The following is a 22,398-nucleotide window of genomic DNA, read 5'->3' as shown; positions in this document are numbered from 1 at the left end:
GAAAGAAAAAGGACTCATAACATCCCTTCAAAGGCAGATCCTAAGTGTAGGACCACTAGAGAGACAGGCTAGAAGGTAGGCTACACAAAATAGCTATTCTTATTAAAAAAACAAAGCCTACCCCTTGAATGGAGCTTGTGTCCTTCTGTGGGAGACTCCAAGGAACTGTACCCAACCCTGGCTCTGCATTAGTGCCCTGGAGCCCAAGCATCCTTTGATGCCAAGACAGATGAGAAAAGCATAAAGTCCTGTGGTCTGGATGCTGAGAGGGAGAAGAGTCAGGAGGTTTGCTGCTGGAAATCCCCCCCATCAAAGCAGCTCTTGTCAATGGCCATTTCTGCTCCTGCCAGACCCTGAGCAGAAATGGTCACTGACATGACTCTTGACCCTCACTGACCATGGCTGAGGGGGTGGTCGCTGTGCCCAGTGGGGCTCCTGCCACATCCCTCTGGACCTGGATCACATCCCACTGTTAGCCTGGCTGGAGGCAGAGCTGCCTGCCTCTACACCAAGTAGTTTCCCATGCCATTAGAGCCATCAGGCCAAAGACTGATGAAGGGGAGAGGGCTGACTGTCCCTGTAGAACAGAAGCACTGACGGTGTAAGACATGAAACTTCACCAGAAACTACTCAGCCAGTCATTAAACCCTGACACAGGCCATCGGTGAGTCCTGGAAACACCACATGGAGGAGCTTTTCAAAGGGGAAATCTAATTTTAAACTACCAGCATTTGCCCTTCATCAACCTCACTGTACTGTAAGGGCAGATAAAGCTGCCCTTGGGTTCTCTGGAGATGTGCCAAGGAGGAATGAGGCTTGGGTTTCTGTCTGGGAGCAGTACCTGCCACACTGCCTTAGGGGTGGAGAGGTCTGTGCCTGAGCCAGACCTCCTCTGTGCAACACAGCCCTGGGATTTGGGGACAGAAATTAGACATTGGCCTCAGGGGCAGGATGGGAAACAAACCCCTCAGAACGATGGATGGCCACTCCAGGACAGCACAGAAACAGGACGGACGAGTTTGGACCAGACCCAAAGCAGCTCTGCAGCACCCTGAGCTGTGAGAGGTGAGAGAGCACAGCAGTACATCAGTACCCTGTGGGAAGTATTTGCTACGTGAGTAATGCTGGCCAAATCATTGCTTCAGTTGATGAAAATCAGATGGGGACAATCAATCAAAGGGAAACTCAAAAATCACCAGTGGAGGAAGAATATGAAATATAAATCATGGCATATTTCTGAGCTGAGAACTGGCTACAGCACAGACTGTAAAGCTAAAACATATCCCACAGAAATTGACCTTTGTATTTCAACAAAGAGGTTTAGTAAATAACCTTTAAGCAAATACCAAATATATATAATAAACAGGACAAGGAGCAATGGTTTTAAACTGACAGAGGGCAGGGTTAGATGAGGTATTAGGAAGAAATTCTTCCCTGTGAGGGTGGTGAGGCTCTGGCACAGGTTGCCCAGAGAAGCTGTGGCTGCCCCATCCCTAGAAGTGTCCCAGGCCAGGTTGGACGGGGCTTGGAGCAGCCTGGTCTAGTGGAAGGTGTCCCTGCCCATGGCAGGGGGTTGAAATGAGATGAACTTTAAGGTCCATCCCAACCCAAACCATTCTGCGATTCTACTGAAGAGCACTTGCGAGAGGATCTGAAGAGCCCCAGACCCCAGAAGAGAATTACATCCTTCCATTTCTAAAAGCACATGGAAGCACACACTGAAGAACTAGTAACTGTTTCAAAAACTGGGGTTTGACCTGATTTGGCAGCTCTGAGAGAAAAGCCTTTATCTTTTCAACTGTTTATACTGCACTAAGTTATACTGATTAACTGCTAGTCTTTTATTTAAACTTTTATTTCTAATCTAAAGAAGATCTGCTCAGTAATCCAAAACAAACACAATACTTCTGTGACAGCTATCAGAGAAGTTTGGAAAAGTTGTAATGGAAACTTTCTCTTGGGAATCTTTTTTATTTATTTAAAACAAATGTATATGTAAGAATTACCCCAAAATAGTAGTAATAATAATAAAAATAAAACCAAACGAAACCAAAGAAAAATCCCACAAGCAAACAAAACAAAAAAAACCCTACACCAAACTAAAGCAGATTAAGCTCATTACTATCCTTAATATACCCACTACTGGTACTTCACACACTGGAGTATTTGGCAAAATTTTTTTGCAGTTTATTAGAGAGCAGAGACTCTGCCCCTCTCTGTCTCTCTAAAGGCTGAAGCCCATAGTGGCCAGTCCCTCCATACCACGTGTCCCTCAGCTGTGACTACAACCACCCAGACACTGTGACAAACTCTCTGATCCACCTTCACATCCTTTAGATCTACAATCCTGTAAAATTCAAACGGAAACAGAAAAAGATCATAAAAATAATCAATTGCTCCTGCCCTTCCCTCTTTTGTGTTAAAGAAAACAATAATAATTAAAAAAGCACTACTTTAACAGAACACCATTGGAATCCAACATTTCTCACCAAGGTTAAATTCCAAACAACTTCTGCCATGACCTTGTAGTTTTCCTCAAAGTTTTTAGGAAAGAGGTCTTCTGAGCACCAATAAAACATTACTCAGCTCAGCCAAAGCTTAAGGAGGAAGATATAATAACCAGTTAGATTTACCCATTAGCCCCATAAATTATATTTAAATCCACCTTTTCTTTCTTTTCCACTTTGCAGGAAATCAGTATTCACACCCATCAGCTCCCACACGTTCCCTCCCATTTAAAAAGGAGCTGAATAAAACTTTTGAGTAATACAAAAATCTCAAGCGTGAGGTGTTTTTTCAATTCATATTCCTGCCTTGCTCTCATTTCCCTGTCATTGTTTTATTTAGTTCAGTCTCTACGTGATCTGAAGACTTTTCCAAGCTCTGTAATTAAATTTTAGTTCTATGAAGAAAAAGAAGAGTGGGGGGTGAAAAACTTATACAGAGGTGTCTCCCACAAGCTCCTGTGCTTAGCAGGTGCAGTCAAAGCTACATCAATTTTCATGGCCTGTGATTTCTACTTCAGATTTTAAAATTGTTTCTAGACATCAAGCAATTATTGTTTTGCAAAATGGTGAGAAAATGCTTCAGTGGATTTCTTAGCAGCTAAGTTCTAAAAGGAAAAAATGGTGACTTTTTACTGCAAGGGGTAAAAAACCAACAACCAAATACAAATGACACCACTGCAGCTATTTGGAAAAGAGCAGCATTGTGGAGAAGAAGAGAAACACTAAGTTTTGGACCTTTTTTCTGAAAAACATCTTTACACAGAGGTAGGTTACAGAATTGATGTGGAAAGCAGTGACCTGCCTGCCAGGACACAGGGAAGCTGAAGATGTGCTGCAAAGACAGAGCAAAGCATTAACATGCTGAACATGGAGCAGCAGGGCTGTTTGAGATTTCACATCTCCTATAGGAACCACTTCCATCATGCCTCCACAAACTTCCAGTTGTATCCTGGTGGAGTAAAGATAAAGGAAGAAAAGCACTCTCTGAAGTTACTGGAAGAAGAAAGGGAGGTAGAGTGTGAATGCTGCTGTGGTGGTAGCCAGGGATAACGACATCTAAATCCTGTTTGTGCAAAGGCGAGGGAATTGAGCCAGATGAGGAGGGCAAAGCAGCTTCCCAAAGAAAAATTGTTCCCTGGATCAAATCTGACGTAGGTCCTGACTCCTGCCAAATCCATCCTTTGGCTTTTGGAGCAGCTTGGCTGGAAGCAGATGGTGGAGACTTTGTGAGTCGTCTGGTCCTACGGCCACGGTGCCAAATGGCTCAGGATTTGCCAGGACTGACTGATTCCTTGTTACCATTCCTGATTTTGCCCGTGTTGCTGAAAACAAAGAAAACCTCCCCGGAGTTAAGCCAGGGGGCACAGAGACTGCTTGGTCACTCAGTGCCCAATGTCAGGAGCTGGTCTCCTCCAAGGCTCCCAAGGCTGGTGCCAGGCACACTGGCCACCTTGTCACTTGGAAAGGGTTATAGAAAAGCCCTTCAAGAAAATTACCTGAATTATCCCAATTACACTGATGTTAACCTTCTCTGAGCAGCAAATGCACTTCCACACAGGAGGACGCCACGCATTCCCAAGAGACGTTATGTCCTTGGGATCTGAGATCTTAATGGATAAATTACAAGCACAGAGGAAACAGGAGCTGCCTGGGTCTGGCCAGAGGGTTTTTGCAAGTCATACTCTACTCAGGGCAAATGATGTTCAAACAAACCTGACCAGGCAGGTGAGGCACAGGGGGAACTCAGCTCCAAGAGTTCAGACTCCTTGTTGGCATTCAGCAACTCTCCCATATGTTCCTGTTCAGAAGTCATGAATGTTTCTAAAGGATGTAAAGCCAAAGCTTTCCTTTTAAGCCACTTAGTTGCCTAAAGCATGTAAAACAAAAGCTTTAAAAAATCTGCATTTCTCCCACATTTCTACCATTACCTCAGCAAATCAAACCATCTGCAAAAGCTTAATCAACTTTGCTGAACCTGAGAGAGGCTCCATCCACAATCAAAGTGTTATGGAAGATGGGTAATGGTTTCTATGAATACTTGTAGCATTAGAAAAATAATGTTTTTCGTATTTACATCTGTTAGCACAATTAGCAGCTGTGCTGTTGCTCATTTGCACACGCTGTTTAATGTACTTTTTGCTCACTGGGAAGAGGTCTCAAAGGCTGTAACAAGGACACAGAACATAAAATGAAGAGGCAATCCAAGAAAAACCCCAGTGCAGTTCTGTAAATGCAGGAATATTGCAGAAAAACAAATATGTATTCTACTGTGGCTGCCTCAGTTTCAGTGAGAACAACAAACACCAAACAGGGTGGTTGGGGGTGCAGAGGAAGTGAAGGATTTACTGCGATAAATACGGAGATAAATAAATGTAATGACTCACAGGGAGAACTGTTATGAAAAGATGTTTTTGGACTGGGATGGAACTGTTGTTCTTAATAAGACATTAAGCTGTAATCAGAGAGTAATAAAAACCCCACAACAAATATTAAATAGCTTCCAAAAAACCCACATCAAGCCTTCTGAAAGCCTTTTGGGGCTGAATTCTTTTCCAATGTGGTAAAAGCTTGGAAAGTTGAGGTTTGCCTCTAAGGCAGCAGATCAAGTTCTTCCCTTGAGAAGCTCCTTCTGCTTGAAACCCTGTCGGTGTGTGGAGCAGCCGATGTCTGAGTGTCAGGAAAGCCAGGCTGCAAGTTCAGTTACCAGTACTTTGGGATTCATTACAAATGTGGGGGAAAAAAGCTTCCTTACAAGAGTTGTCAGGCTTGCCTGACCTAACATGAAGATATACTTCAGTTGCTCAGATATACCTTGTGGGTGCATTTAATTAGAACAATCCTTCAACATTTTGTAACCTCTATAAAAGAAATCAAGAAATAGATATTTGATTCAGTAGCCAGGAATAAATGTGAGTTATTTTACCTTAAGAAGGTTAAGAACACTTTCATCACATCACAGTTTTGTACCATTAGAAATAAAAAGCAGTGTTGTTGAAAATGTCTGGAAGCAGCTATTTCCTGCTGGGAAGAGAGATTTCAAGATGTCAAGGCCTGGTGCAGGGCTATCAATTTAAACAAGGGGATGAGGTTAAGTGGAAAACCCCATATTAGACAGTGGACAGAGATGGGTCCAAGTCCAAATGAAGCTCAAACAGGAGTAAGTAAACAGCACAGCAAGGATGAGATTATGCTAATTTAAGCAACACACACATTTTTACAATGCACTGATTTTACAAAGATTCATGGGAAAGATGTATGGGAAAGCACTGTCTGGAGAGCTGTCCTGAAATCTCCTGACATACCTCAACTGTAGATGCAGCATCAGGAAACTCAGCAAAGACCAAGGGATTCCTGAAGTACTGTAGAAATCACCACATTTGGCAAAACATTTCTTACATTGTTTTAAAAATATTACCTTTTTACTGTTTCTACGGGTATAGAAATAGCTATATCACCTCAAACTGTTCCTCTGACACAGCCACAGTAAACTCTTGGGAACTTTCTTTTTCACTGTAATTTCTTGCCAAGAAAGACTGTGACCTCACAAACTTCACATCAGAGTAATTCCAAGATCACGTGGAAGAGGTGAAAGTAGAGAAGGAGAAATCCAGTTCACAGATGAAAACAACTAGAAATGGTAAGAGGCAATCCAGTGAGATGTTACAAAAAGGAGAGCAGAATGCATGCAAGCAGAGCAGCCAGCATGACACTGCATACAATTTTATAATGGGTTTTACAATGCCACTCTTTCTGTAAACCTTGAGAATTAATAATGCAAGATGATGATGAAGCAGTAGCTTCAAAGCCTTGACCTTAATTACTTCTTCAGCAATTTTAACAGCACGTATCTTTCCACTGTCGGGAGTAAGAGCCAGCAGTACTGAAAAGGAAAAAATCAGAGTTGTACAAAATCCCCTAAAAATTCATGTATTCAGCAGTGTGCTCCCTAAGTACTTCCAATGTGGCTAAATATGGAAGAGGAAAAAAGACAACTGCAAGTAAAAGTATGCAGATCTCGTGATTTCAGTAGGAAGCAATGGAACTCCCTGTGGTGTTTGAGGGTAGTTCTCTTTACCAGAATAAAGTTCTTAGTGTGCAAGAGTCTGTTTGCAAGCCCTCTAGCTTGGGAATGTCAAGCATAATCAGAAAGGGCTTTACAAGACACACATTTAGCAAGCAAAGACAGCAAAATCTGGCCACTTCCATGCTTGCAGATATCATCACTGCCCTCCTTGCCCCCTCCATACAGCTCTCCTTTGATACCTTTTATCACCTCCTCCCTCCCAGCAAGAACTGTAGTTCCCTCAGCCTCCTCCAGCCCCCTTGGGTTTCACCCAGGTCTCCCTGGCACCAGCTGAGGGAGGGCAAAGCTCAGGGTCTGCTCCAAGCTGGACATGCCTGTGGAGCCCACCCGGAGCGGGGCCTGGCAGAGCTGGCATGGGAGGCTTTCCTGGAGGCTCACTCACAGTCCTCTCTTTGCTGCTGCTGACAGTTTTTGTGACAGCTACAGCAACTGGGTGTAAAGACTCTGCTGCTCTGTCAAATCTGATGGAAATTGGTGTGTGTGTTTAAAAGCTACAGGGATTGAGGGGGAGGCTGGGATGAGCAGACAGATGGATGGTATCACTGCAGAAGCCTTATTCCTTCACCAAAGAAAGACTAAAAAGCAAAGCAATTGCTAAAGGTTCACTTGAGGGAAGCTCTAAGACAAGCTGATTCAGGACAGACCAGATAAATGGGCAGTAGGGGGACTGAAGCTGCTGAACTGCTCAGCGGCACAGAGTCCCAGCAGAGCACTCAAGGGGCCAACACTGTTCAATATCTTCATTAACGACCGATGAAGGGACAGAGATGCTGAATATATAAAACTGGGAGGTGTGGCTGATACACCATCCAGAAGGACCTCAGTGGGCCAGAGAACCAGAGAAAGTGGAACCTCAGGAGGTTGAACAAAGGAAATGTAAAGCCTTGCCCATGAACAACGCCACCCACCAGCACACGCTGGGGACTGGCAGGTAGCTCTGCAGAGAAGGACCTTGAGGTTCTGATGGTCACCAAGCTGACCATGAACCACCACCATGACAACCACTACCATCCTGGGCCACAGTGAGCAGTAGCAGGAGATCAAGGGAGGTGATCCTTGCACTCCACTCAGGCCTGATGAGGCACAACTGCAGTGTTACACTGAGCATAAGCAAGAAAGAACACAGAAATGTTTCTATCAAGACCTTTAACTTGCAGTTACATTAAAAACACAAGATTATTTTCATGCAGCCCGAAAGCTGTCTTGAAAGTTTTCCAGAGTCTCTTTACTCAGTTTTATCATTATCCATCATTTTATATTTCTTCAAATTATTCTGCTGCTGTAATTAGACTATCAAACTGACAGACTCCAAAATGATATTCAACTTTTATCAGAGAAGTGAAAGGATAGAAAACAGAAATCCTTCAAAAACAAGAGTGGCACTGAAGTTGACACATCTATCCATACCACGGTGACACACCAAACACAGGAACGTTTTGTTAAAAAGTATAATTTTTAATCTTGGGGAATGGAGGAGGAAAGCGTCAGGCTTGTCAACTCAGTAATTCCTTTACCCTTAGCTCCACAGAAACTCTTTTTACTAAAGAGTTTCTTTTTACAGAAACCTAATTACTATTATCTCATATTCCAATATGAAAAACACCAGATTGTTCAGTTTAAAATATACGGATGGATTCCCCTCTTTCCCCTACCCAATTAGAGTTTTACAGTCTAGGAAACTTTAATCAAAAAATTACTTTAAACCTGACGTGCCTTGCAGTTCTGAATCTCTCCCCACTTACAGTAACTTACCATATTCACATCAAATTGATTGCTTCTAAGGATAAGGCAAAAGCTTCCTTTTCCTTTTCACCTATTTTAGTAGCTATCTGTAGTGTACTGCCTTGTTCAGGAAATTACCCTCCTGATAGCACCTTTGTTTTTATTTTCAAAAAGATGGGCTTTTAATCACACACAAGAAAAAATTTCCTTTCAGCCAAGGAATTATAGCTGAGACTGCCTGTAAAATACAGTCAATACACCATGGATGAGTGGCCACTCATCATAAGCCACTGCCAAGCCATTCAGAGCAACTCTCCCCTCAGCAGCACAGGGGAAACGCTTTCAAACACCCTGGCAGAGCCTCTTTTTGTCAGCGTGAGGCAGTGCCAGAGGCTCCTCCAGGGAGGGTATCTGACTCCTTCAGCCACAGGAATTACTGCCAGGGACTCAGACTTAAGTCTCGCGCTGATTTCCTCGCCAAATGTTCTTCACTCAGTTTATCACAACCACGGGCTGCCTGCAGGCTTGGAGTTTGTAAGACATAAGAGAGAAAAGAGCCAGGATAAGTCTCAGCTGCGACTGCAGCCAGTGCAGTCCAATGCTGATTTAAGCCACAGGCCAAGCTCAGTCCTGAGAATCAGAAAGAGAATTTATTTTGCAGGCAAATAAAAAAAAGCAGAACGTCAAACTTAAATTAAAAAATTGGCTGCTTCTTCCCTTGTGCATTTTAGCTTATCTGTGTAACGGGAACCTTTGGCACCTACAAGTACAAAGGGCAGCACAGCAGAGAAAAGCAGTCTGTCTTTACTCCTTCAAAACTGAACTTGTCAGAGCAGAGATAAAACAGGTGAGAAAGGCCGTCTGTGTGGGAACATTACAGAAAGACTGAGATATTCAAGTCAAAATTAAGGAAAGGATAAGAAACAGAATGCAATTTAAATGTCAGGGTATTAATCCAGGACTAAGAGGATTCAAATGAATGCTCAGCCCCCCACTGCTCTATTGTCCTACCCAGAATCATTTTCCTCTCTACATCACCACAATTCTCAACAGCAGAGTACCGAAAACCACAATGAGCTCTCCATCAGCATGCTTGTTTCCACTGATGAAATGCCCTAAATAAGAGCTAGGCATTAGATTTCAAACTTAATTTACAGTTAATTGACTCAAATTGATTTAGAATGAACTGAGAATAACCAAAACTCTCTGTCCCTTGCTACCTGAGCAGAGAGAGGTGAAAACGTCCTCATCTGCTTGAGGGCTCCAGCAATTTGGATAACTAAGTCCCCTCCACAAGAAACTATGCTCAAAATTGCAATGTTGCCTGGCCAAACTAGATTTGTAGACACCAGATCCCACTCTATTCACACAAACATAAGTGTCAAACATATCTACAAATTCTATTGTAAACCAACATTAACCACTTAATGCTACTGGAAGTAAAAAAAAAGAACCTATTTTTCTTTAAACCCATTTTTCAGTTTATGATTAAAGATATCAAAACGAAACTATTTACAACGACTGAAATCATTATAAGGAAAATCAATACAAGGTGAAAAGCTTGGCTTGAGTGCAGCCAATGGAGAAAACCCCCAAATTTGCAGTGGTGAAATGTCCATTTTCATTCCTGATGAAGCAAATAAGAGCCTTAAACCAAAGGATCATCTTTGTTGTCACTTGTTACATTTTTCAGGGTTATCTACCAATTTAAACTTTGCTGACAAACATCTGTGAATTTTCAGCAACAAAGAGAACATTCAAAAACATGTCCAAACCTGGTTTACTCGTCCCCCTATGAGATGTAATCCCTATTTCTTTTTCTAGAGGGATTTCAGCTCCGGGGTTCATATGCTCAATGATACTGAAGAATCAAAAGCAGCTGTTGTTTTCTCCAACAAGCACTGTAAGTGCTGTGGAAGTTATAAAGGACTTATTTTGAGTTGAGGGATATGGCGATACCCCAGCAGTGTCAGATGGGTGCAGTAATGCAAGAAACCCAGCTCCCTCCAGCTCACATTTCACTGCTGGGGAGCACAGACCCCAACAGGCTCTTCTGGCCAGCAGAACCATTAAAAGTTGCTTCTGTTGATGCAGCCAAATAAAACACAGTAAAACCAATTGTCCAATGCTCCAGGATAAGTAATCCAAGTACCACTTAGAGTGTCTGACACTGTGGAGAGCACCACCCAATCAGAGAAGTAGTCATGTAATAACCAGCATCCTTACATTTCCCCACATGAGGAAATCCAGTGGGATGCTGGAATAGGGGGCTCTGAATAGACACGGCTGTTAAATTGTTCCTAGAGAACTCACAGAAAGCCTGATTTTTTTCCAGTGCTACAACAGTGCTAAAATTAACATGGCTGCTCCATCCTTGGAAGTGTTCAAGGCCAGGCTGGACAGGGCTCGGAGCAATCTGGTCTAGTGGAAGGTGTCCCTGCCCATGGCAGGGGGGTGGAACAAGATGGTCTTGAAGGTCCTCTTCCAGCCCAAACCATTCTGTGATATTACATGGAAAGTAATTTGGAAGTTACATGGTAAATATTTTACTACTGAAATAAAGATCTTTCAAGACAGCAGGAAAATTCTGGCTTTGTAGATTTGTAGATTTTGCTACTGAATTATTCACACTACTGACGAGGCAGGCAAGTGCAAGATTTTTCAAGTTTTTCAAGCTGAAGTTTCCTCTAAAGTCTGCCAACACAGGGCTAGAATCCATAGAAAAGACCCACTCCCTGACAACACTTCATTTGGCAGCTGTAACTAATCCTCTTTTCTCCATTTACTTTGCCAAAATGAATGCAGGGCTAACCAAGGTAATATTTGAAGTCAAGCACCAGCATGGTGCTGGAAAGAAATTCCAGAAAATTTTGTATATTGCTGATCTGCCACTCTCTTATGCCACATTCAAGAGGTCATCAAATGAAACTTCAGACTCTTTTGACACACGTTCAGTGTGCTTGACTGACGTGTGTGCAAACTGGCTTTTGTGGCTAAGAACACAAACAAGCAGGATGCTGTCAGACTTCACATTGTGCTAAGGGAGCCAGCAGACCCAAAAGCACTGGCAGGGGCTTATGCTCTGGCTTCAGAAGAGTGTGACCAAGTGCCACTAAATCCCTGCCTTTAATCAAGGAACAGCCAGCACCACCAGGTACTCCACATGAGGTGGAAGATGTTTCTTGACTCCAGTTTTTGATGTGTTCATACCAAAATTTTCCTGTGCAGCTTTTGCATGACAGGTGTGCCTGCACGCATCTCTCTGAGTTGTTCTAGAGCAGGAAGCTACTCTGTCTCAACAAATTACAAAACAAATCAGATGAAAGCAGAGATTCAAGCAAGCAGCAGAGAGTTGTCAGTCATGGACTGGAGGTTACTGACAAGCACAGAGCAGCCACCAGGCTGGTAACGTGACACACCAGATCCCAGAACTCTGCACAATTAGCAAAATACCAGGCTCACATTGGAGCTCGATATTATATTACATCCCTCCAGTAACAGCAAGGTCCAGTTTGTTTTATCTCCACTCATTTGTGCAGGATTACATTAGGGTGCAGTTAACCCAGCAGTCTCGAACAGCTGCCATCCCTCTGCAACCCTCGGTCAGCCTTTGTTCCTGTGAGCAGCAGACAATCTGTATTCGCACCTCATTACACCCCTGGGGCCTGCAGGAACAGTAAATACATTTTCATGTGCCACGAGGACAGGGAGGAAGGGCAATAGCTAATGCTGTTTTCTGGAACAGCTGCTGTAAGATCAGTGCAAAACTAAAGATCCATCCTGAGAAACTCTGAGTGGTCTCAATTCTTTTTCAACTGAAGGAGAAGCCCAGGGCACCCAGAACTTTGCATATTTAGACGCACTGTATGATTTCACTTGCATTTTCCAAGCTACCACTAAGTGTTCCACTCCAACCTGATCCTTCTGCTCTGCCAATAATTGATAAAGATGCTTTCTCAATATCCTGAAGAGGCTGTCAAATAATGCTTTGATCACCTACGTTCTTTATTCGGTTGGCTTGACAGATGAAAGCAGGGGTTTGTTACTAAAACATTTTTAGCTTTCAGTTTCTTAATATGTTACCAGCCAGGATTTAGGGAACAAACTTTAATACAAGAATGTGCCCATTTTTTAACCCCTTAAAAATAACTGAGTACAACCTCAAAGCACCTAACAGTTGAGTGTATTCAGTGAGGGACTAGAGGGCAGAACTGGCATTCAGCTAAGTGAAAGGCAAGACAGACATCTTGGGAGATGGACTTCAGCTACACAGGTCAAAAGACATTAAGCTTGTAAAGCTGAAGGGAGGATCACAAAACAGTACTGACCTTTTAAATCCCCATTTGTGTCCCATGAGTAGGATAAAGCCTGCACAGAACTAAAAGACACAATAGTTGTGGACTCTGAACTCACAGAGCTCTGCACTTGCAAACACATGTGCTGCAGTGATGATTTCCAGATCGGACACAGGGTCACTGCAAAGGCTCCCTTCTAAACACGAGCATTCAGCCAGATGTTCCCACAACACAGAGTGGGCTTCACTTGGACCATGTGTGCAGCAAACACTACTTGGTGAAGAAGCAGCGAGCACAACACAAGATAGAGGAGCTACCAAGAAGCCTCTGTAGCCAACCTGCAAACTCAAAAATTTACACTTTAATCAAAAATACTTCCAGCCAACGAACTGTCAAGTGTGAAAGATAATTTAGTCAGAAGGCTCTTCAGTAAAATCTGCTCATCACTTATGAGCACCTGGCACATCTGACCCCATTGCTCCTCCAGCACCAGCTCTAATACATTAATAATTAAATATATTTTTTAAAGAGCACCTTAAAATAAATTAAAGTAAATGTTTTTGAAATAGTTTCTCTGTTCTAAGGCAAATTTTCCAGCTGTCTTGAGTCACCCTAAACCCTTAGTGTTTGAACTTAATAATTATAAAAGTAACAATCAGAATTCCCCATATGTCATTGTCACTGTTTGAATATAGAATTTTATAGGGATATGTCTGGAAACTGGAAAAATTTCCAGCTGGTTGTGATGGGAAACTATTTGCAAGGGCAAAAAGCCTGACAAAGAGAACTGGGCTAAACATAATGCATGAATGAATTAAATGAGCATTATTTTTTAAAAATTCCTCAGGGAAGGCAATAAAGAAAACAGTTTGCCACTAAAAACCTTTGGAGTGCATTCCCTGGACCCAATCCAATAAAGAGACAAGCATTCAGATGGAAACATGTTAAAAACTTGGGTAATAGAGAGCTGGTATTTGACTTCTGACCCACCCACATGCTTTTGCTACTCTGCAAAATAAAACCACTTCAACTGTTCTCAGTTTAAGGAACACTGCCCGTCACAGGAACACATAATTTCACATAATTCACAATTATCTGAAAAATAAAATGCTTGTTTAGAGTTATTTCCAGTGCTTTTAACCACAAATAGTATCTCCTTTGAAATGTACAGTGACAAGATGCAGCATCCATGGACCATGAAATTTTATTTATTATATTTTATATAATGTAAGTATCTTACATTGAAGTGTCTTTTACAGAATCTTGGATAATTTTGATGACTACTATCCAAACAAACTGTTTTGCACCCAAATTGGCCAACGATCACTACAGATCAGTGGATAATATTCCTAATTCCCAGACAGATTTACTTCAAGACATTTAACTGCTAACAGATCCAGCAAGCAGAAAACCCATGAAGAACATCTGCAGGAAAGATTTTCCTTCCAGCTACACAAACCCAGTTAATTTAAAGCTGAAGAAATGTTCCTGCAGGTCACTCAGTCTCCATTTATGAAGAGGTGAACCAACCCAAATGCTTAAAGCAAGTTAACTCACTAAGTGATGCCCTCCCTACAGTGGTCACAGTACCTCTGCCCTCGGGCTCTGCAGCCTCAAGGAATTAAACCACACTGGCCTTGAGTTTTACACTAACTCAAAGATAAAACCCCCAGAAAAGCAGAGTCTAAGCAGTTTGGAGGTAAGGAAGAAAAATAAGCAAGTTATAAATAAGAATCCTCCTGCAGATGCTTCATTCCTTTCCAACACAGATGTGAGCTGGTGTCTCAAGTGAAGGGCAGCAGTTCACGTTACTGGGTTGTTTCAATAAGCAAAGGTCTACATTGAAGACCTGTAAAAGCCACTGCCAGCTGATCCTTCCATTTCTGTTAAGTTTGGGGTGGCTCTGGAGAAGTAGCAAGGGAAAAGATCTGCTCTCTTCTGAACAAGAAGAATCCCTGCAGAAGCTAAGTACTCAAATGCCTACCTGAATGCCTTTGATGTAAAAATGATAGCAAAGAGTTAGAATGACAGAGAAACAGAAAAGTTACTGTAAGATCACTTGAATGAATTACTTTAAACCAGAAGACCTGGTGAAGAAACACAGATAATGAATATTTTTTTCTCCAAACTTCTGAGTTTAATTTTATTTTGTGTTACTGTTTGTCTGCTTAGAGGATCCAACACACCTCTGACACTCCTGTATTTATATTGTGCTTTCCATTCAGATGCATCAAAGAGCATTTCAAACAGACTGATCTTCTCAGATATGAAATTACATTAATAGAAGAAGACTAACTTCAAAGTGATCAATGACAAGAGATAAAGAAGAATCCAAATTTCAAAACATTATTTAGTTTCAAATGCATTTTTTGAGCTACCCAGAAAAATGTATTTTCAAGGAAGACTTAAATCTAAATGTAATTATGCCCTTATTATGTATAAGCACAGAAATAAAAAGTCAGGAGGATAAAAATACACTGGCCATGATGTTATTCTGGAAGAGTCTTTAGAAGGAGCAGATCTGAAATCATACACAGGCAGTGAGCTCTGGCACTTTTTAACTGCCTGAAGGAATAATCAGTCTGAGGACAAAATTACTCAGAGATAAAAGATCCCAAATCTGCCAGCTCCTGTATTTAGCACCTCATGGGATAGCTTGGAAAAGAAAGCACAGAGCTCCCACTCTGTGGCAGATTGGTTTATAGTGTTAGATAAAACCTGAGGTGAGACACAAGAACAGAAACCCCCTTCCACTTTGAGAATGTGCTTCCCAGGCCAAACTTAGCAAACTTAGTAGGCTCTTAGGAGACTTAGCTTCTGATGGAAAAAGACCAAACCCACAAGCAAAAGGAAAAAAAACAAACAAAAACTCAGCAGGGATGAAATCACTCTTGGTGCAAAAGAAGTTTTACCATTCCAAGTTGTTGCTGGGTTTTGGTGGCTCCAGAACTAAAGAGGCTATCCTGGGAAATGACAGATGCAGAGGGACAATTTGGGGGGCAATTCAACTCACTGTACTTCCAAAGGGATGCCTAAAAGTCTTCTACAGACACATCTGTATTTGTTCCTTATTTATGCTCATTACTTACTTACAGACCTCTTGCTGACAACCTTCTCCTTCAATGACTCACCTGTTTTCAGAAGGTATCTGGCCCAGGCACTGCATATTGTCAGGTGCTGCTGGTTCTTGCCCAGTTGCCCATTCACAGAATGGTTTGGGTTGGAAGGAACCTTAGAGTTCATCTCTCCCACCCCCCTGCCACAGGCAGGAACACCTTCCACTATACCAGGTTGCTCCAAGCTCTGTCCAACCTGGCCTTGAACACTTCAGGGATGGGGCAGTCACAGGGCAAATGTTCGAGAAATTAAGATTCTTCTATAAAAATCCTGAACTGTGTGCTGTTTAAGGACTCTAAAAAAACTGCACACAATTATGAAAGGTTATAAAAGCTCTTCAGTGAAATATGAAATAACGTAGACAGTAACTGTTCCTAATTATGAATGGAATTTCTAATGGAATTAGATTAGCGCTCTCACTAGTAAAGACAAGGCGACACTCCTCAAGTAATTCAAGGAAAACGTTCATCCCAGAAGATTCATTAAAACAACCTCCAAAGACTGCAAGCAATTGAAAGGAGAGGTTTTTTTTTAAGCCTAGTTTCCTAAGGAACTGAGGCTATGTAGGGCAATTAAAATCCTAAGAGGAAACCTTAAGAGGCAGCTTCAGATTTCATAATACCATGAACATTATAAATTCATCTCCACAGAAATAACCCTGAAAAAAAACCCTTATTTTCTTTATTACCAAGAGAAACCTTTAATTAACAAAAAAGTAAAAAAACCAGAATCACAAAAGTCAATCCAGAATCAAACTCCTCCACACAAATCTATGCAAAATAATTCAGTGTTAAAGTATCAAAACAACAGCTCCAAGCTTGGCTACTAAAGTAGCTATGAAAAAGGCAGGGAAGCAATTAATATTCCCTTTCCTGACACGAGCAGAAGACAGAGAGGGGAAAAGGCAAAACCAAGACCCCTTTTTTCCACAGGGTTGGTGTGCCACATGTTTTTTAAAACCAGGCAGAAACTGGGAAATGCATCAAAGCAGGTACAGATCAGGACAGCTGGCACCTGGACTGCATGCTGGAAGCAGCAAAATGACCCCTCCATATCCAAGAGTAACTCGATGTTTCCAGAGCCAGTTAATGGTGAGTCTCACAACAGCCCCCATTCCTCTGGCTGGGATGAGCAAACGGATGGCCACAAAAGTGAGGCATTAATGACCTTCTTTGATCTAATGATCACCAGAGCCCTGGAGGCAGCAGTGAGCACCTACTGTTTAGTGCATTCCTGAACTTCAGAATTGGAAATTTATGTCACTGCTTTTCAAGGAGCATGCAAATAAAATCAGGACTCACTGAACTAAGCAAAAAGTTTAAGATGGATTCTTGGCAAACACACACTTATTCCCATTAGACTTCTCAGCTTTGGCACTTCAGAGCTGCAGGTAAATACAACAAGCTGGATTTTCTCAAGGGTAAAAAACTCCTCCTGGAGTGCAATCTACCTTACTCATTCCCAAGGACATGGCATGAAGTGTTTCTAGGCACTGAATGCTGACAGATGAGTTTCACTGAGAAGATGGGAAGGTCATGCAGGGAAACAACACAGGGTGATGTTACTCAGCTTGTCCTACTGAAACAACTCCAGATCACATCGATGAACAAGTAAATCAGTATTTGCTCATCTGCAGCATGACCAAACTTGCTTTAGCCTTTTAAATTGCACCAAATACAAGGTAAATACAAGTAAAACAGGACACAGCATTAGCATTCCTCATATGGCAGGTCTAGGTGAAAAAGAAAGCTAAAGAGTATTTGAAAACACATTTCTACTTTAAGCCACATGAAGAATGCAATGAATCTTCCCGTTGTGTGTTGTACATATGGCTCTGAAATGTTTTTTGGCCAAAGTAAACACTACTAGGAAATGTAAGGGCTTTTAAGGGCCCCAGAGAATTGCAATGTCCTGAGGTAGTATCTCAAAACAACCATGACAGATGGACATATGGAAAGTATTCTCTAGATTTCAGCTAACAAATCACAGACACTGCACCCACAGCACCTTCCAGCTCAGCAATACACAAGTCCTGAACTACTAAGCTCATCTGATTTTGCATGACCAAGTTATATCCCTGTTCCTTCAGTATTCAGCCTATCTGGCTGCCACAGAGAGCAAGTCAGTAAAGTTCTATTTGTTCACTGTATAAAACAGCAAATCCTACAATTTTTAGCTCATTGTTTTTAAATGAGTAGTCACTAAAACTTCAACACTTGCTCATTGCTTTGGAATTCGTGGAATTGATTCGATTGACAATTAATGGCTCTGGTCATCCATCTAATTACTGATAGGCTGATGTCTCTGCTAAATCCAAAGCAGTCTCAGCTCATTAAGTAGCAACAGCTTCTTTAAATTCAACAAAAACACTCATACCACCAAACTGCTGAGATTGTATCAGTGTGAGAAGACTGAACACTGGGAAATACCTTGATTAGTTTAGAGACATCAGTCATCCTTTATTTCAATTTACTGAGCTCTAAACCAAGAGAGGATGATTGATTATCTTCCAGCAATTTGACTTAACTGCAGAGCAATGTGGGTACCAGGAATGTTCCAAAAAGTAGTGCTGCAAAAATGAACAATGCAAACTTCCCCTAAGCTGGAAACAATTATGAGTTAAATGAAGGCGGGGGGGAGGGGAAAGCAAAGGGAACCTACAATTTTATCTGAATGCTTCATTAAATGCCAAAAGTCACAGTGAACGAGCTTGCAAGAAGATTTCAGCTTAAAAACTAGTTGAGTGTGGAAATTGGCAGCAGACCTACAGAAATACAGATCTGCTAAAGAGGATGCAGTCAACACGCCAGAGGGCAAATCCACTCTCCGGAGGGGCCTGCATGGGCTGGAAGAAAGGCCAACAGCCACCACAGGAGGCCCAGCAAGGCCAAAGATAAAGGCCCACTGCTGGGACACACTCAGACCCTGCATGGGGACAGTCCCACATGCTGGGCTGGGAACAGCACTGCTGGGAAGGCCTTGGCACAAGGAGAGGCTGAGGCAACAGGGCTTGGTGGTAAAGAGGAGAAGGCTTGGGAGGGACCTAAAAAACACCCCCCCAGTAGCGATGAGAAGGTTACCAAGAGACATGAGAAGATGACAAGAGAACATGAGATTGAGTTCATAAGCTGGAAGGGGGGACATGTCAGTGCCTACATGGAGAAATATTACCACGTGGGTACCTAAACTTTGGAACATCCAACATCCCTTGATGACAACCATAAGATAAGCTCACGACGGACAAAACTGAAGCCTTATAAACTGGATCTCAACGATGAGGAAATCACCTGACCAGTCCCACTGAACACAGACAACGACAGGGTCCTACCTCTGCAAAACTTTGCCACACAAAATGGCAGATAATGCCAGCTGTCACTGAAAAGGCTTTTTGACAAAAATAACCAGTTACAACATAGGTCTCTAGAACACTTCTGATAAGAAGGTCGTTTTTTGGATACAGAGGGCTAGGAAGTCTGAATGTTGAGATAACCTCTTTGTCCAACATCCGTGGAAACAAATGTTGATGACTCTGCCCAAATTTGTTGTACGGCCTTCCAAAAAGTTACTGGCACCTGGCAAAAAAGTTTATGACTAAAGCTGCATAGACAATCATATGTACTTTAAAAAATAATTTGTATAAAAGACTTGACTTGCTCCCTGGCTGAAGGAAGTTGGAAGGGAACAAGTTCAGTAACTGGAGCTGAAGTTGATCCTGGAGGGCTGGAAGCTGAAGGTGTACTCAGATCTCAGGTAAGAGAGCTTAATTCATTATAAAACTCAAGCTCTGAATTTTGCATCATTTTTACATCTTAGATCAAGGCTGTTCCCCCAAAAGCCACAACTGTGAGCTCAGTTATAAGCCACACATTTAATGCAAAAATGAAGAGGTCCCTTACACAGGAAGGGATCACAACTGTCCCTTCTAGCCCAATCTAACAGAAACATTCCCAGCACAGCTGTTTTCTAAGAATCAGTAATAAGGATTTGATATTTCTGATGTGACTTCTTCCAGCATCTACAAGGCAGGAGTCATCTGTGATGACTTAAAACCAGCCTGTGTAACTGAACAAAGCCCAGCATTTTCAATAGCCAGAGGCAAGGCCTTGGATTAACTGTTAACCTCTTGGGCAGCCACATTTAGCCTGGAATGTCAGCAGAGGGACTCCACGATTTCACATCTGAAATGACTTCAGTGAAATACTGAGTCATCTCCTCTGGGAGAACCACGGGAGACAGCTTGAGGTACACGTGGTTTGGCTGTTCCATGCCACACACTGCCGTGCTGTCAGGATTCTCCTGCAGGATCTGTTGGACACAGATGTCTGTATACAAAAGTATTTATATATAAATACATTTGCACATCTGTTTGTATAGACATTGTGCATGTGAGCACAAGCATTACATATACACTATTTCTGTCACTGATTACACATGTAAAAACGCCTCAGGGAAAAGAAAATTAACTAGCATTCCCATATGAATCATACGGAGCATTGCAAGTATTTTCTTAAGAGCCAGGATGGGACCACTGCAGTTTGACTCTACAACAAAGTCTTTATATGCTACATGACATCTATACCAGAGAAAGACAAAAAAGCTAAGTCAGGCTGCAATTGCATCCCTCTGAGCAGCCTTTTCTCTCCCTTGCATAATTTATTCTCTCCACACAGGCATCACTGGTTTTTATTGATGTTGCTGTAAGACGTACTACGGAAAATCCAGCACTACCTGGTGCTGTCACTACCAACGAAACACCTCCACCAAATTCAAATAAGCTCCCAAAAAGAGTTAACATGGCAGAATATGAATTTTACGGATGCCTGGGAGGAGAACCCTTAGAGTTTACTAAGTAAGAAGTGCATGTTCCAAAAATACTTGTAATTTAGAAGAGTGTCAAAAACCCACTCAATTTCTCTTTCACGTCTTCCAGAGTTGCTGTTACCCGAAAAAGCCAAACAATTCTCATGCTATCAGTGTAGCAGAACCTATTTTGAGTGCTCACCTCTGTTTTTGAGGGAGGTGTGTTTCACAAATCAGGTAACATTCTTCCTTTCTGTGGACTCCCAAAATTTCCAACATCTGAGCAAGGCTGAGAGGTGCAAGACAGCAATTTCATAGCATTTCATCCCCCTTTGTGGAGTGGACACTCTTTGGGAAGTAGCCTGGCTACTCTGAGGTGTAACAATTTACTCAAAGCACTGGTAAGCTACAAATTTTCCCAGCAAGAGACTGAAGAATAATTCAGTCTAACAATGCAAACAAAGAAAATTATTCAGCCTTCCCTACACTGGTTTTGTTTCCCATGTTGTACCCCCTTGGTGACTAGTTCAGTGTTTTATGGCTTGGAAAGTGTCCTGCGAGGTGATTCTCCCCCTCTACTCTGCTCTCGAGAGCTTGGAGCAACCTGGTCTAGTGGGAGGTATCCCTGCCCATGGCAGGGAAGTTGGAACAACATGGTCTTTAAGGTCCCTTCCAACGCAAACAATTCTATGATAAAACAAAGCCACAAAACCCCCTCTCTTCCAGAGTAGGTTTCTAGAAATTTTTGATCAACATATGTTTACAGTCTCATCCCGGCCCTGCAAACACTGATAAACACCAGAATAGCTACAACATCTCATTAATCAAAAAACAGCTGGAAAGATGAACTTGCAATCCTGATATTTCCTCTTGAAAAAATGAGATAAATGCACTGCCTGACTGCATTTTCAATGAACTCTTCAAATCAACACTTACCTGGAAGCTTTCTTCCATCCTAGAGGTTAACCTCCACAAAAGTATCAGAAGGATTTAATTAAAACAAGAGATCTTGAGCATGCCAAGTGTAAGTTCTGTGTGCTTGAGGAATGAATCTATATAATAAAATGTGACACCATTTTGGACATTGATACAAGGAAGAAATTAGCACTTTTGCTCACCTCTACCTCCGGACACCCTCTCAAGCTGAGCAGTACATGTTCACCAGGCCACTAAGCAAGACCATGTTTCGACCCAGTCCGTAATGCACACATTAAAATTAGGATCACTAAAAAGAAAATAAAGCTTCCACTCCTGGCCTTTAAATATGCCCAGATTTTTCCTGGCTTTATAAAAGCATAACAGATGTTAAGAGCTGTGAAGAAAAAAGTTGCCTTTGGAAAGAGATAGAAAAAGAGATCTTTTCACAGGTGTTTTAAGGTAAAGGCTACTCACGTCACTGTGACAAACCAACTCACTGTCACTTGCTGCACAGAACACGTACAACTTCAGGGAAAAAAATCTCAGAAACGAGAAGGAAAAGATCATCTATTTTGGGGACATGACTACATTATGGTCAACAATTCCAGCATATGGTGACTAACACTACCGTGTGGAGTTTACTTTCCCAGAGAAAGCACTTTTTGTTTGAGTAACTGGTTGCTGATACAATGAGTCACTCGACTGCCTGAAGTACCAGCGCGAGCGCTTTAAAAGGACTGACTGGGAATCCAGAGTACAGAACGTGTATTTGTTTAGGAACAACAGACTTTAAATAAACCACTGACTCACCTTGTCACGCAGATGATGCTCTGCAGCCTCAATATTCAAGGGATCGTCAAAATTCAAAAGATCCTGGAAAAAAAACGGAGAACATCACAGGTTTCCCACTCACTGCATCGCACACAGAACCCAAATTCCCAGCGAAGAACAGAAC

At 42.1% G+C, this 22,398-nt stretch overlaps 1 protein-coding gene across 3 annotated transcripts in view; it reads right to left on the bottom strand.

Moving 5' to 3' along the window:
• The window catches only part of UBE2F (ubiquitin conjugating enzyme E2 F (putative)), a 65,321-nt gene that overhangs the window by 5,130 nt on the left and 37,793 nt on the right, over positions 1 to 22,398 (bottom strand). For all 3 annotated transcript variants that reach the window (XR_003533448.1, XM_027678056.1, XM_027678057.1), the window contains one exon: positions 22,254 to 22,316. Coding sequence is in view for 2 of the 3 variants with exons in the window: in XM_027678056.1 (XP_027533857.1) it covers positions 22,254 to 22,316 (63 nt within the window). In the remaining variant the exon portion in view is untranslated. The remainder of the gene's footprint in view (positions 1 to 22,253; positions 22,317 to 22,398) is intronic.

This window comes from Neopelma chrysocephalum, unplaced genomic scaffold (genome assembly GCF_003984885.1).
Source record: "Neopelma chrysocephalum unplaced genomic scaffold, ASM398488v2 Primary Assembly neopelma1_44, whole genome shotgun sequence".
NCBI lineage: Eukaryota > Metazoa > Chordata > Aves > Passeriformes > Pipridae > Neopelma > Neopelma chrysocephalum.
The sequence above is the reverse complement of the archived record's forward strand: the minus strand, read 5'-3'. Positions and strand labels throughout refer to the sequence as shown.